General features: G+C 39.0%; 1 protein-coding gene across 3 annotated transcripts in view; it reads left to right on the forward strand.

The window, feature by feature from the left end:
• Positions 1–13,691, forward strand: part of macrod2 (mono-ADP ribosylhydrolase 2) — a 617,779-nt gene that overhangs the window by 572,209 nt on the left and 31,879 nt on the right. For all 3 annotated transcript variants that reach the window (XM_053502322.1, XM_053502324.1, XM_053502323.1), the window contains 3 exons: positions 6,525–6,599; positions 8,409–8,432; positions 8,879–8,920. In XM_053502322.1, the coding sequence (XP_053358297.1) occupies positions 6,525–6,599; positions 8,409–8,432; positions 8,879–8,920 (141 nt within the window). The remainder of the gene's footprint in view (positions 1–6,524; positions 6,600–8,408; positions 8,433–8,878; positions 8,921–13,691) is intronic.

Consider the following 13,691-nt stretch of genomic DNA (forward strand, 5'->3'; position numbering starts at 1 on the left):
AGTAGGATTTATTTATACGTATTAATCGATGCATGGCTTGATGCTACACTGGTCTTTTTTGCTTTAAGTTCCCCGAGAGCCCCCCCCCCCGCTTCTAATTGGGGTCAGAACGAAGCAGCTTACAGCCGTGCCGCTAATGACAAAGAAACATTATTAGTGCCGTCTCTGGAGAGAATTGGCCCTTCATGGGCTGAACTAGAATCAGCGTCTTTATCCCAGAGTTTCATATTAGCATTATATCGAGGAAATGTCAGCCCCAGCAAGCACTTCAGTGACAGACAGATAAATATCCACTGTATTAATATTCAGGAACCAAATGATTATTTTCCGTTCCATCCCTAAGCATGTTAATTAAAGATGAAATAGGTAGACATGAGGCAAGGTCAAGATCCATCGCACGAAATTACTTGATTAGTTGCACGTCAACCCTGTGACTCGTTGGAATTATGTAGCGTCTGCCTTTGGCTTTTGAAGTCATTACGCATGAGGCGAGTTGAGAGAAGTGTAAGAGAAGTTTTAGCCGGAAAAGCTTTTAAAATTAATAAATAAATGTTCAAATTGGATCAAAATCAGAGCCATAGCAAAATCTGCAGAAAGGCTGTTAAGGAATGTCATCACTGGAGCGTTCTGGTACATTAGGGGTGGAAGTAATGTCATGGCTGCTTTATTCAGTCTTTATCCGATGTAACTAAAGTTGAAAACGCTACCCTGGATGAGCTTTTCTTTTTACATTTTTATTCTGTCATGCTTGAGAAATCAAATAATGCACTAAATACTATGAATTACTTTACATGCTAGACATCGTACTTGTAACCTCGCTGACAGGCTAGCATAGCAAGCTACTGTACATTCGACAAACTGCATCCATCAAACAGAGGCGCCAACTTTATTTCTCCCTCTTGCCACTATAAACTTGTAATAAGAGCTCATGTATGACTGGGTAAAATGATACGTCAATTATAAGTTGTTTATTGAAATTACAGAAATTGCGAACCGATTGGAGGGAGGAGATAATACTCTGAGAGAGAACGTAAGGAAATTTCAAAACACACTTGCCACAGGACTGTTCTAAGGAACTATTTGGGCCAATCTTTTGGATTTGTCAATAGAACTGGGAAAGTCTCAATGAAAACTTGCTCTGTTTGTGATGTTGCTGAAATTGCATTGCTTCAGGAGTATTTTGGCACTAAAATATGTAGTTATGAAATGTACCATTTAGCATTCAGTCCGATTCACAAGGTGGTATCGAAAGGTTTTGAGACTAGTTTTGTAACACACTAGCAGATGGCAGCAAATAGCTGCTCGCACAGAGCACCGGCTTTCATAAGTCAGTGTGCCAAAAGACATCTGGAGCTGTGCAACTGGTGCTGTTCTGACCACGTGCATTACCACGTCTGCGATTTTATCATGGACAGCAAAATAGAACATGAAACAGCGAGCATGAAATCGCGCGGGCGAACTTTACTGAAAGACAACGAGAGACCAGGACAACCGGAAATGTCGAAAACCATTCGCAACTTGTGCATGATGCATGAGAATTTTTGTGTTCACCATACTCGCCAGATAATAATAAAGTATTAATATGTAAGTAATAATTAATAAAGTACTTTCTTGTAAACAGAGCTAACTTTTTGATACCACCTTGTAACCAGCCTAACAGCAAAAAAATAGCACAAATAATGCGTGAGCAAGATGCATGGATGTAATTAAAAAGAAAAAAAGAAATAATAATAACAAATATTCCAAAATTCCTGTAATAATATCCAGCCTTTTCAGGATTAAATTATTTCCCTGGTCAATTTCGATTTTTATGCAATTTAATCGTGCATCATATTTTTTACAAGCCTGCACTCTGGCTAGAACTGGAACACCACAAAAACTTCATCAGCAACACAGCGAGTTTGAGACAAATGCTGGAGCATGTTTAATGGACCTAAATGGAAGTAGGATTATTTTATTACACTGCCTCTGATTTGCAGCCATTAGGTGGTGTTCTTTATATAGCAGGCTACCCTGTTTTAAAAGCATAGCATATTTCATTGGAACACCCGGGGGACATTATGCACCTGGAAAGAATGTTTATTTTAGTGACCTTATCATTAATAACATACATTTATATACAGTAACTAGTGCACACCATTAGAAGCTGATTGCCGATGTAAGATTTGTAAGATGTAACAGTAATGTGTGTGCGCACACAGATCATCCATAACGTTATGACCATTCGCCTAATACTGAGTGGGTCCCCCCTTTTACCACCAAAACTGCCCCGTGCACCATTTCGCACCAAGCCATCACGCAGATACTCTATTAGATTAAAAAGCTAGAGAGTTTGGAGACCAAGTCAACACCTCAAACTCTTTTTTGTGTTCCTCCAACCATTCCTAAATCATTTTTTGCAGCATTGCTGAGCGCATTGTCTTGCAGAAAGAGACCACTGCCATGAAGAGGTGTACTTGGTCAGCAACACTGTTTAGGTAGGTGGTACGTGTCAGAGTAACACCCACGTGAATGGCAGGAGCCAAGATTTCCCAGCTGAACTTTGGCCAGAGCATCACACTGCCTCCGCCGGCTTGCCTTCTTCACCATTGTGCATCCTGGTGCCCGAACGCACCAGACCATCCACATGACGTAAAAGAAAACATGATTCATCAGAGCAGGCCACTTTCTCACTGAAAATTCCTCCGTGATCCAGTTCTGATGGTCACTTGGCCATTGTAGGCTGTGGACACTGGTCTGCAAGGACACATGGTTATCCTTGTCAACATGTTTCCTCCTTGACCATGTTGCTGATTCACTGGTTTTCCATTGGATTCCTTTGGGTCACGTTTGGGACAATATGTCCTGACAAGAACGTCCCACAAGGAGCCAGAACACCTGGGTTCCTTCTCATAGCATCATCCAACAATGTACTGAATTTCATCTAGGTCTAAGTCTATAATTAATACACTTAGCTAGCTAGCCAACCAGACTACAGGTTCCCTGGCAAGCACTTACTGTAGCTATTCACTTTGTTCCTTCTACACCTCTGGAAGGTAATGTGTTTCGCATAGATGGATAACATACACCGCATATCCAGCTTAACAGCAAATGTCAGCATCTGTGAGCAAGCTGTTGGCTGGAAAAGACACTTTGGGATACCATCCAATACACTTCAGGCTGAAAAAACAGGAGGAAAGCGATTTCAAAGAGGATAAATGATGCTAGATGGGGGAAGCAATCTGACGGGGAAGTCTGCCGGGGTAGCTGTTGCACAACTTGTGTATGATTTGGCATTTGTGGGGTTAAGAGTTAGCCAGATATACAAGCAGATCAACATGTAGGCTGTAAGGTCAGTCTGGTAACTGTGATATTCAGCAGATGAGAGGGAGAAGAAGAGATAATGAGAATTGTGGGAGAAATAACTCAAACTCAAACAGTATGCAGCTAAAGCTTTAGTTTACACCGGATTAAAAATGTAGCCAGCTAAAGGTTCCTCAGCCCATCACTGCATCTCTTGCAAAGGTTAACACCCCCCCCAAAACACACGCATGCACACACACACACACGTAATGCATGAACTAGCAGGCTGCAGAGCTACAGCTGTTGATCCTGACACTGTCACTCACCTTTTCTTCTTCTTTTATGTCTCATGAATAATTCATGCTGCTGCCTTTTCTGTGCTGCTGTGGTCAGATAAGTGTGACCGCTTGCAGCTGCGCTGTGAAGAGTGCCTCTGATTTTCTCACTATTAGCTCCCTTATTAAATTCCATCTCCTAGATGGAAAAAAAAAATGCATAGGCACATTATGGTTTTCAAAACATGGCATTAAAATGTTCACTTTTTTTTTTTTTCTTCTTCTTGGCGGTAAAAGGTCATGCTTGGAAAGCTTGGACAATTTACATAACCGTGTACGTCACTGGGTAGACGATAGAACGCGTCAGAACCCTGTTACGCTGCTACCATCTACTGGTGGACTTTTTTTTTCTTTCTTTTCCCGTTGCATTAACGCACCTAAACCAGATACTGTATTAATGGAGTTATTTTGAAACAGATAGATGATGTTACATGATGTGCTGTTCGAGCTGCGCAGAAATAAACAGCAAGTCAGTCTGGAATTATTTTTCCAATAGTTTCTTCAAATATTGCGAGGAATCATTGGAGTGTTAGAGGATAGCACAGGAGCAGGAGACAGTAAACCATAGTGAGCAAGAACCATTAGACTGTTACAAGTCATCATGAAACAGAAACCGCTAGAATACTGTAGACGAAGATGCTACGGTTCGGGAGCTTGTAGACTTTTAGAAGCAGAAAGCGTTAGACTTTTAGAAAAAGACAGATTTTCAAATTTCCCTCAAAGCCTTTGCCAGGTGTGTGTATGTGTGTGTGTGTGTATTAATCTTGTTTGCCAGTTTGTGCCCTCCTGCAGTTTTTAATGTATTACGAGGTCAATAGGTCGACCTCCCGTGATATTACAGCTGCACTTCCCCTAGGCTCAAAACTGAATAAATATCAAATCAGGATTGATTGATTGATGAGATAAAAGCCCAAGCAGCGTCATGTTGAATTTGATTGACGAAACCTCCAATACTGCTCAAGGAGCCGAGGCTGATGAAAAAGCAATGCGTTTAGCGTTTAATAAGGTTTTAATCGTCAGGTCCAAAATCAAACTGTTTAAAAATAAAAAATAATAATAATGCAATGAACGCATTGGCGCCGCCCAAGCAGAGAGATTTATTGGTGTCATGGCTTTTATTGCCTCAATTTGTCCTAAATGTCATCGAGAGAGAGTGAGAGAGAGATGGAGATTAATAAACAGGAAAAACACGATGAGTTCCACAGTAGATGTCGGTATGAATTAACATGCGCACTGATCCTGAGATGTCTCTCATCTTCTCCCATCCAACTTGATGAGATGCATTCAGTTATCTGCAGGATTTATTTCTTTTTTGATACATATCGAATAGTACCACTCCTAAAGCAATTAAACCGAACTATTCAAAAGCTTTAGATGCTCAAGTTGATTTTCAGTCACGTGACGTCATGATAAGGACAGCAAATGCTAAAATACTGAATAAACTGTATCACCAGAATAGCATCGCCGTTTCCCTCATCTATCATATTTGTGTCATTTTATCTCTGCATAACTTAATTGTATGTCTGGCATTTGCATCTAAAGACTGTTGCTGTTCCTCCTCAACATGAGGACCAAAGAAGTGTCACTGCCAGTGAGAAGGATCATCATGAGGCTGAGCAATCTGAATAAATCATAATAAATTATAATATATTAGAGATCTATCCAAAAACACTGGTAAGCGATAAGAAAAAAAAAAAAAACACGGTCGTCTTACAGCTACTTAAAAATCCATTGAATAGTCTGTAGTGTTCCGGGATTCGTTTTTATGGACAAGGATTAATGTGTACAAGTGGGAAAGTGTGAAGGTGCATCTTCGTTTTATGTCCATGTGGGTTGTCTTGTTTGTTTTTACGTCCCATAAAAATGCAAGTTGTGGTGGGATTGGCTCTACATTAGATGTAGATGTGAATAAGTCTGAGGATGTGTGTGTGTGTGTGTGTGTGTGTGTGTGTGTGTGTGCATTGGGATGGATCCTCCTGCTTGATGACACCCAGACCGGGATAAAGAAGTTACCAAAAGTGGACAGTTGAAGATTGGAAAAACGTCACCTTGTCTTTTTCCATTCTTCAGCTGTCCAGTTTCGGTGAGCTCGTGTTCATTGGTCCATTTAGCTTCATAGTTGACTTTTTTTTTTTTTTTTTTGCACGAGCTCCTGTTAATGAAAGTCGCAGTCTGGAACCGTGCCATGCATACAGTCAACACTGCCATTTATCCATTTGCTGTTGAGCTCCTTTAAAATGTTAGACAGGCTGGTTTACTTAATGTCCTCCAGAAAAAGAAAAAAAAAAGTTTTTTTCCCCCCGCTGGCTTCGCTGCCAGTGAAGTTAAAGTGTACCACCTTATCGTGGCCTGGGCGTGTGGCTGCCAGTGAACTGCTTCACTAATCTTTATCGATGATGTGACTGGTGATGGCTGCAGCAGGATGAATCCTGAAGTGTACAGAAGCAGAGAAATGCTCAAATACAGCCAAATGCATCACAGGTCATATTGACTTAATGTCATAACTCTAAGAGGTTCTTACTGCCAAGAAATGGAATGGTCTTGACATAACCTGGACCTCAAGTACTCGACAAACTGAAAAATTTAAACCCTTCTACAGAAAGCAAACATCAAAAATAAAAAAAAAATGGCTACATTACAGAGGAAAGATTTAAACCACTGCAATGAAAAAACCAATCACGATTTTTTAATTATGATTTAGCTACTATTGATGTGTACGAGGCTTGCTCTAATCCCTGCATGAATCAATACGGAAATAATATGCAAATCCTTAGATTTGACATTCTACATTTTATCATCCAGGTCATTTCAGATTGAAGCAATGCAATCTAGTAGACCTGAACTGTGACATAAACCTGTGTTCTTAAACTATTCATCCCTGACACTCACCTTCGATTATTTTTTCAGATCCTAATAAAAATGATGCAGATGATGACGATGATGATGATAATGACGTACACATGGACAGCCAGGTACACCACGGTAAGCCAATAATGCTTCTTTGTCTCTTTTTTTTTTTTTTGTGAGCGAATATTAAATACCTAATTGCATATACAGTGGGTTTAGGATGTATTCAGAACCTTTCAGTTTGTTGCATTAAATTGTGTTTAAAACTGATTCGAATGTCTTTTTAGACAGACTAATACATAACGACAAGGCATTCTCATTAGATAAGCTTTAAAATCCTTAATTCATTAATCCATTAAGCGTTTATCGCAGCAATTACACCATCTAGATTTCTTGGGTAGTCTCTACGACTTTCTTTTTTTGCACCTCAGTTTCTCCTGTTCTTCTTGGCACATCTGCACAGGTCCAGAAAAAAAAAAATCTGGATTGGGAGAAACTGTTAAATGTCATCTCCCACTCTCTCAGTTTTGACTGGCTTTACTCAAAGTGTTTGTCTTGGCTGGTTGCTTTTGTGCTAAAAGGTGAACTTTTGCTTCAGTTTGTGGTTGTGTCCACTCCGGAGCACATTTCTCCCCTTAACACCCCCGTGACCTCTCCTCTTTATTATGCCTATATTTCTGACCACTGCTGCTGAGAAGTATCTTGTGGAATGATGCTGCCACCACCATGTATCACAGGTCTTGCCAGCTAATAAGAAGTACCTGGCATTTTCACCAAATGTAGGACTCGAACATGTGCTTACAGAGGAAAAAAGAAAACTTGAATTTTGTAGCATCAGCCAGAGATTTTTTTTTCTCATGCTCTCAGACATCCAAATGCTTGCCATATGGCTTTTATTCAGAAATGGCTTCTGTCACCTCTGCTATTCTACCATATACGCCTCATTCATCTGGTATTTCAGGCAAGTTCTTCTTAAGCATTGCAAGAAAGGCCATTTGGCTCTTAGTAATCTCCTTCAGCAAGACAGTTCTAGTCTGGGTTACAGAGTTTGGCATGACAGACAGCTCTGCAAAGAGTTCTGGTGGTTCTAAACTTTTTCCATTTCACAATAATGGAGCCCACGGATCCTCCTGGGAACGTTCACTGTTTCAGAAATGGTTTTATACCCTTGCCCAGATCTGTGTCTCAACACAATTTGATCATGAATGTCTGTGGAGAGTTGCTTGGATTTCATGACTAACATTCACTGTGAATTGTGGGAACTTTTACACACAGACGTGTGCCTGTCTGGATCACATCCAATCTATTGAATTTGCGACAGACAGGATTCGGTCATGTTCGCAAGATGATCAAAGCACACAGGATGCACCTGAGCTCAATTTGGATCCATCTAGACGGGGGTCCTATTTCGGATTTGGTTTTTTTTTTTTAAACAATTTATAAAAAAAAAACAAAAAAACATGTTTTCACTTTGTAGTGTATGTTGTGTGTATGAGCAACAAGTCAAACTGATCCATTTTAAATTAAATCTATAACACTCACTGTAAAAACCAGCTTGTAGAATGCGAATCCTTGCCAGTAGTACAACGTTGTGATATAACGAAAAATACCAAGGGATTGTTTTCAGGATGATGTGGCAGCATCACATTCTTTTGCAGCTCAACTTCTTTTGATTTCCTGTCCCCGTATCCACAAACACCCTTTTCATCAACTGAGCATCTTTATCCCTGATGATAATGAATCTAATCTAATTACTAAGCTATGCTAATTAGGTAACTAATACTAACAGGGATTGATAAGTGCATTTTCTGGGGTAAAAGCTGAGCGTGTCAGAGGTATATAGACAAGCATGCTGTGAAGTATTTACTCTGTACTCTGAGGGGATGTTGCATCAAGAGTTAATGAGCTGTTTCTCCCTGACACCATGCGTTTTTCATCTTCCAGATGTTGAGATGCAGAGCCAGGGAGGTAAGCTGATGTTGCTTCATTCACACATCAGGGAAATCTCAGAATCATAATTTTTTTTGCAGCAAGTTACTGTAGATTGCCTTAAAGTGGTGGATTTGTAGAGGAAAGGCACAATCTAGAATGCACAGGAGTGTATAAACAGATTGAATCTCCAAAACCAGGTTCCAAAGTGAACAAAAAACCTCACCCCAATACATAGACACCAGTCTGATGATTATTATACAGCGTGGTTCAACATTGTGAATGATTTTCTTGTGAGAATTTTGGGTTTTAATTCCAGCTTGGAAGCTTGATTAGATATTGATCCAAGAAGCCCCGTGGTGGGATTGCACACACTGTTCTAATGATAAAAGATAAAGGAATAAGGAATGCGTTTTTGTAAGATCTGGTTCGTAAGCAAGCTTCTTGTGATATACTGTATATATATTTTTTTTCTCTGATTATAGACATGGATGTGGACCAACCTGATATCCCGAACCAGCCACCAGGTATTATAATTACTGTATTACTCCAGATGTTATTTTCTGAAGTGCATGAATCTAAGGTGCCTTTTATTCTTATCGTCAGTGGCTGATAATGAGACTCGCGCTCTATTTTCATGCAGGCGCAAAAGTAATATAATGGTGTAACTCCAGCATTTATAATTTGGGTGCTTTTTCTATTCCCCACCACATTTCCACGTTCTATTTTTACATGCAGACATGAAAGCGCCTCAACATTTCAGTCCCATTTCCTACAATGAGATTTTGGGGATGATTTGATCTATTTTCCTGTTCTTCCCAACAGGCTCATTTACATCGGGAAGTTACATTACATTACATTACAACTACTAACTAGGTATCAACTGGGTAATAAATATGAGTAATAAATATGATGAAATATCTCGGTTGTGGTTCTTAAACATGGATAAGACCAAATATCTAACAAAAGCAAGACGTTGTGCCACGTTATCATGGCGATGGACAAATCAGGATCCTTGCTGCCCAGGACAAGTGTGTTTCATATCACGTCAAGTTGGGAGGGGACCTTCACGTGTTTAAACATATTATTCTTTGTATGCTGTAATTTTTCCATGATACTGTAAAAAAACACTTTTCCACTGCCTGCTGCACTACACACACTGCCCAAGGCACAATCTTTACTAGTTTAGGATTAATTATCAAGCACTTGTATAACTTTGCTGTTTCATCATCAAGACCCTTGGGTTCATCACCTGTAGGTGTTTCTTGAGTGTCTCACTTTATCTCTCCAGATGTTCCTATCTTCTTCTATAAGGCTCAGTTCCTGCAGGGTGTCTTTTCCGCACCTTGCCTTTACATCATCTAACCGTCCCCTGTGCGTTCTTTGTCTTTTGTTCTTGCCATCCATCATTCCAAGCATCATCATTTTGGGTTTACTAGAGTTCTTCTTCCTGCATATACTGTATGACCAGACAGCTGTAGCTTTCTTTTTAATTTTGCTGCTTATTTCCAGTTAAACATGTTATATACTAAAGACACTAGCAAGTATCAATTAACTGACAAAGCAATTGCTTACATTTTGAAAAATTATATCCAGAATTTTTATTTTTGTGATAATGTTGTTTATACAACAGTTAATTCCAACTAAGCAATCTGATTGGATGAGAGGCACTTGGACATCAAACTATATGTATCACTCTGTATCAATCAGCCAATAATGTTATATCAGATTAAATAACATTTTAATAATTGCTTCTAAGTTGTTCTGAATTGCTTCTAAACAGTCTGTGTTGTTTTATTAATAACTATTGAATATTTTAAATGTGTTATTTCTTACATGATGCACAAACAAACAGACAAACTGAAATTCTAGAGACCATCTTGATGACTTATATTACTCATCTTATGCCCCCCCAAATATGTATGTACAATCTATACAGTATGTATAGATTACAAAGCAGGCAACGGTGGTGTGTCGCCTTGCACCTCCAGAATCTGGGTTCGATTCCTGGCCAGGTTTGCGTGTGCCCTGAGATGGATTGGCACCCTGTCCAGGGTGTACCCCACCTCGTGCCCTAAGCCTCCTGGGATAGGCTCCAGGTCCCCGCGACCCTGAATACAGGATAAATCGGTAACGATGATGAGTGAGATTACAAAGCTAACTAGCAAACTAGCACACGTCAAGGGCATTACTTGATTTTACACTACTTGGGGATTTAACCCTGAAACCCAGAAGTTAAATGATATTTTAAAGTGGAATAAATGGAAATATAAAGCTGAAACCTGTTAGACTTACGAGACTGTCCACCACCTCCATGATTTATTCTCCTCACCTTTTGTCCACATATTTCCTGTAAGAGTTTAAAACTACTTAATTACAGTAACTGTCGGTCGCCAGCGATGCACAGTATGATATGAAGTGAAATGCTTATACGACTGCTGATGACCTCAAGATTTCAAAAAGAAAGTTTTAGTATGAAATAAGAGAAATAGTAGAGATTTAGAAATATGTAAATAAACTTTAGCTGTTAGGCGCATTTATATGTACATTATGTACAAGCAATAAAAAATAAAAATAAATCGTAGAATAAAAAGGAAATAAAAAAAAATAATAAAATATTATAAAATTAAATATAGAAGAGTTGAAATGTAATGCAGTGTATTGTATAACCGTGTCCTGTTATGGGCAAGATAATGAGCGGAATGTGCAGAAAAGTGTGCAACAGTCGCGGAATGATACAGTATGTGATGGTGGAGCAAAATAACTGGTTAAATCAACAAAAAAGTCATAATCTGTTAATGATAAATGTTGTCTGTTGAACTGTTGTATAAAAAGCAACATCTTTATTACAGCCATGCAGATATTCAGAACACCAGCACTCGTGTCATATTGCTTAATTATTAAAATTATCATACAAATAAAATTGAATTGATTTGAATTGATAAAATACAGTATTATTATGTTCGCATAATCCATAGACAGAAAAACATATCTCAAGGCAAAGATTTTGTTTGAGACTTTTTGTTGAAAGCAAAACAAGATGCTGCAACTTTGTTGAAATATTATAGTAATTATATGCTTGTTCATTACTCTTATCTTGTGTCAATGCATTTAATTAACCCTGTCGTACATTATTACGTTGAGATAGTTATAATTTTTTTTTGCCTAGGCAGGTTTCCAGGAAGACAAACTGTGGCACTCGGTAACACACAGCGCAGTAATAAAACACAAAAAAGAGAATGAAATATTCAGAATACAAAATGAAAGTAAATATAAATAAATATAATTTATTAAGCCCTTGTTACATTTTAAAATATGCTTCGAGGCTTAGATTTGTTAACCAGAAAACTTTTATTGATATTATTATTATTGTTGTTGTTGTTGTTGTTATTGTTTTGTGAATTGAAATGTTATCCCTAGCAGTTTCAAAACAAAGATTTGAAATGTAAATGTATTAAATGTAAAAAATTATATTTAAATACAATTATGCAGTTCTAAAGTTAATTCTAAAATACTTTTGTATTATCATAGTGTCACTTATAACATTTTTAGGTCTTTTCATCCTGAATCAAAGAATCACTGTGTCCAGGAAACTGACATGCATGAACATCTTCTGTACCAAAGTCCTGTATTTGTTCTAGGTTTTGTCAGTAAATACTTTATTTCTAATATTAAATGAAAAATATTTTTCAGCATAAAAAGCACAAGAGGTGCTAATTCTTATACAAACTCAATTTATTTTTTCATAGTATACAGTAAATCGCATTTGAATGCTGATCATCATAGTGTAAAGACTTTAGTCACAGAAGCAAATTTAATGAGCACAAATAAATACTACTGATTTACAAATGCTCTTTTAAGTCTTTAGATTTATTCATTCACATTCTCTCTCTCTTTCTTTCTCTATCGCTCCCTCACACACTGAAGTTGCTCCTCATCCCTCAGGGCATTTGACTTATGAGAGAGAGTCATTAATGTCAAACTCCAAGGCGAGAGTCTCGAATGCTGATCCCATTCTTTACCGTGTCTTCTACTGTTCTGCTCCGTGCTACAGTTCTACATTTACATACCTCGGAGCAGCAGCTTGTGTTTTCCTTCTTCCCTTGTGATTTAGTTTCACCCTCCCAGCATTGACAGCCGTGTCACCATCACCATCCTCAAGTGCCAGTTTCTTGGATTTGCTTTCCGGCCAACAGAAGCAAAACTAATGTTCGTCTTGGCCCGAGCCCAAAAGCAGGCACTCTTTGCAATTATACTCCATAGAGAGGGGGAAAGCAAGAGAAGACGAGAAAGAAAAGTAAGAGAGGGGGCCAGGTGAAGCAGCACTGCTCAAAACAGGGCCGCATTCTCAATTTAGCATGGAGCACCTGCACGCCATGTGTAATGATGTGTGTGTTTTGGAGTATTTCTTCAGCTAAAGAATAGTTCACCTAATTCATCTATAAAGAAGTTTTTAACAGAACAGAAGGTTTCTGTGGCTTCACGTGTACATGACGGCAGAAGTCAAGAATCATCAATTAAGTATTAGTTAGATTGACCACGATTGTAATAGGAAGTGTTTACACTGATCAGCCATAACGTTACGACCGCCTGCCTAATATTGAGTAGGCCACCAAGGTTCTGATCATCTTGTCCTGACTGCTGCAGACCAGTAACATCCCACAAGAGCTGCAGTTTTGGAGTTGCTCTGACCCAGTCGTCTAGCCATTCAAATTTGGCCCTTCTCACAGTAGCTACACTTATACTCATATATCTGGTTACAATGACGGCTGGAAGTGTGTGAGATGTACAGGTATTAAACAGAAAGTGATCCTTTTTTCCAGAAACTGATTAGTTAAAACCAGAAAAAATCAGCAAGTGTTAGCATTTGGGTGACTTTGAGAGGCGCCAAATCGTCATGTCTAGAGGACTGGGTCCTGTGATGTAATGTCCAAAACTGCGGGTCTTCTGGGATGTTCCCACGTCTGCAGTGGTGAGAACATACCAAAAGTGATCCATGATGGGAAACCAATGAACAGGAGACAGGGTCACAGGTGGCCAAGGCTCACTGATGCACATGGGGAGCGAAGTCTGGCCCGTGTAGTCCGAACCAATAGAAGTGCTGGTGTAGATCAACTTGATGAAAACGTTAATGCAGCCAAAAGTCAGTATTTTGTTAAGTTTAAAGCATATAACTGAAGGTTTACAATCCAACTTTACTGACTCGAAGAGACCCGAACCTGTTCCAGAATCACGATTAGCCTGTCCAACCTCTGTGAAGACTGTAACTCGAGTGGCCCGAGCACTGACCTCGATCCC

The sequence above is a fragment of the Clarias gariepinus genome, chromosome 8 (assembly GCF_024256425.1).
Source record: "Clarias gariepinus isolate MV-2021 ecotype Netherlands chromosome 8, CGAR_prim_01v2, whole genome shotgun sequence".
Lineage (NCBI taxonomy): Eukaryota > Metazoa > Chordata > Actinopteri > Siluriformes > Clariidae > Clarias > Clarias gariepinus.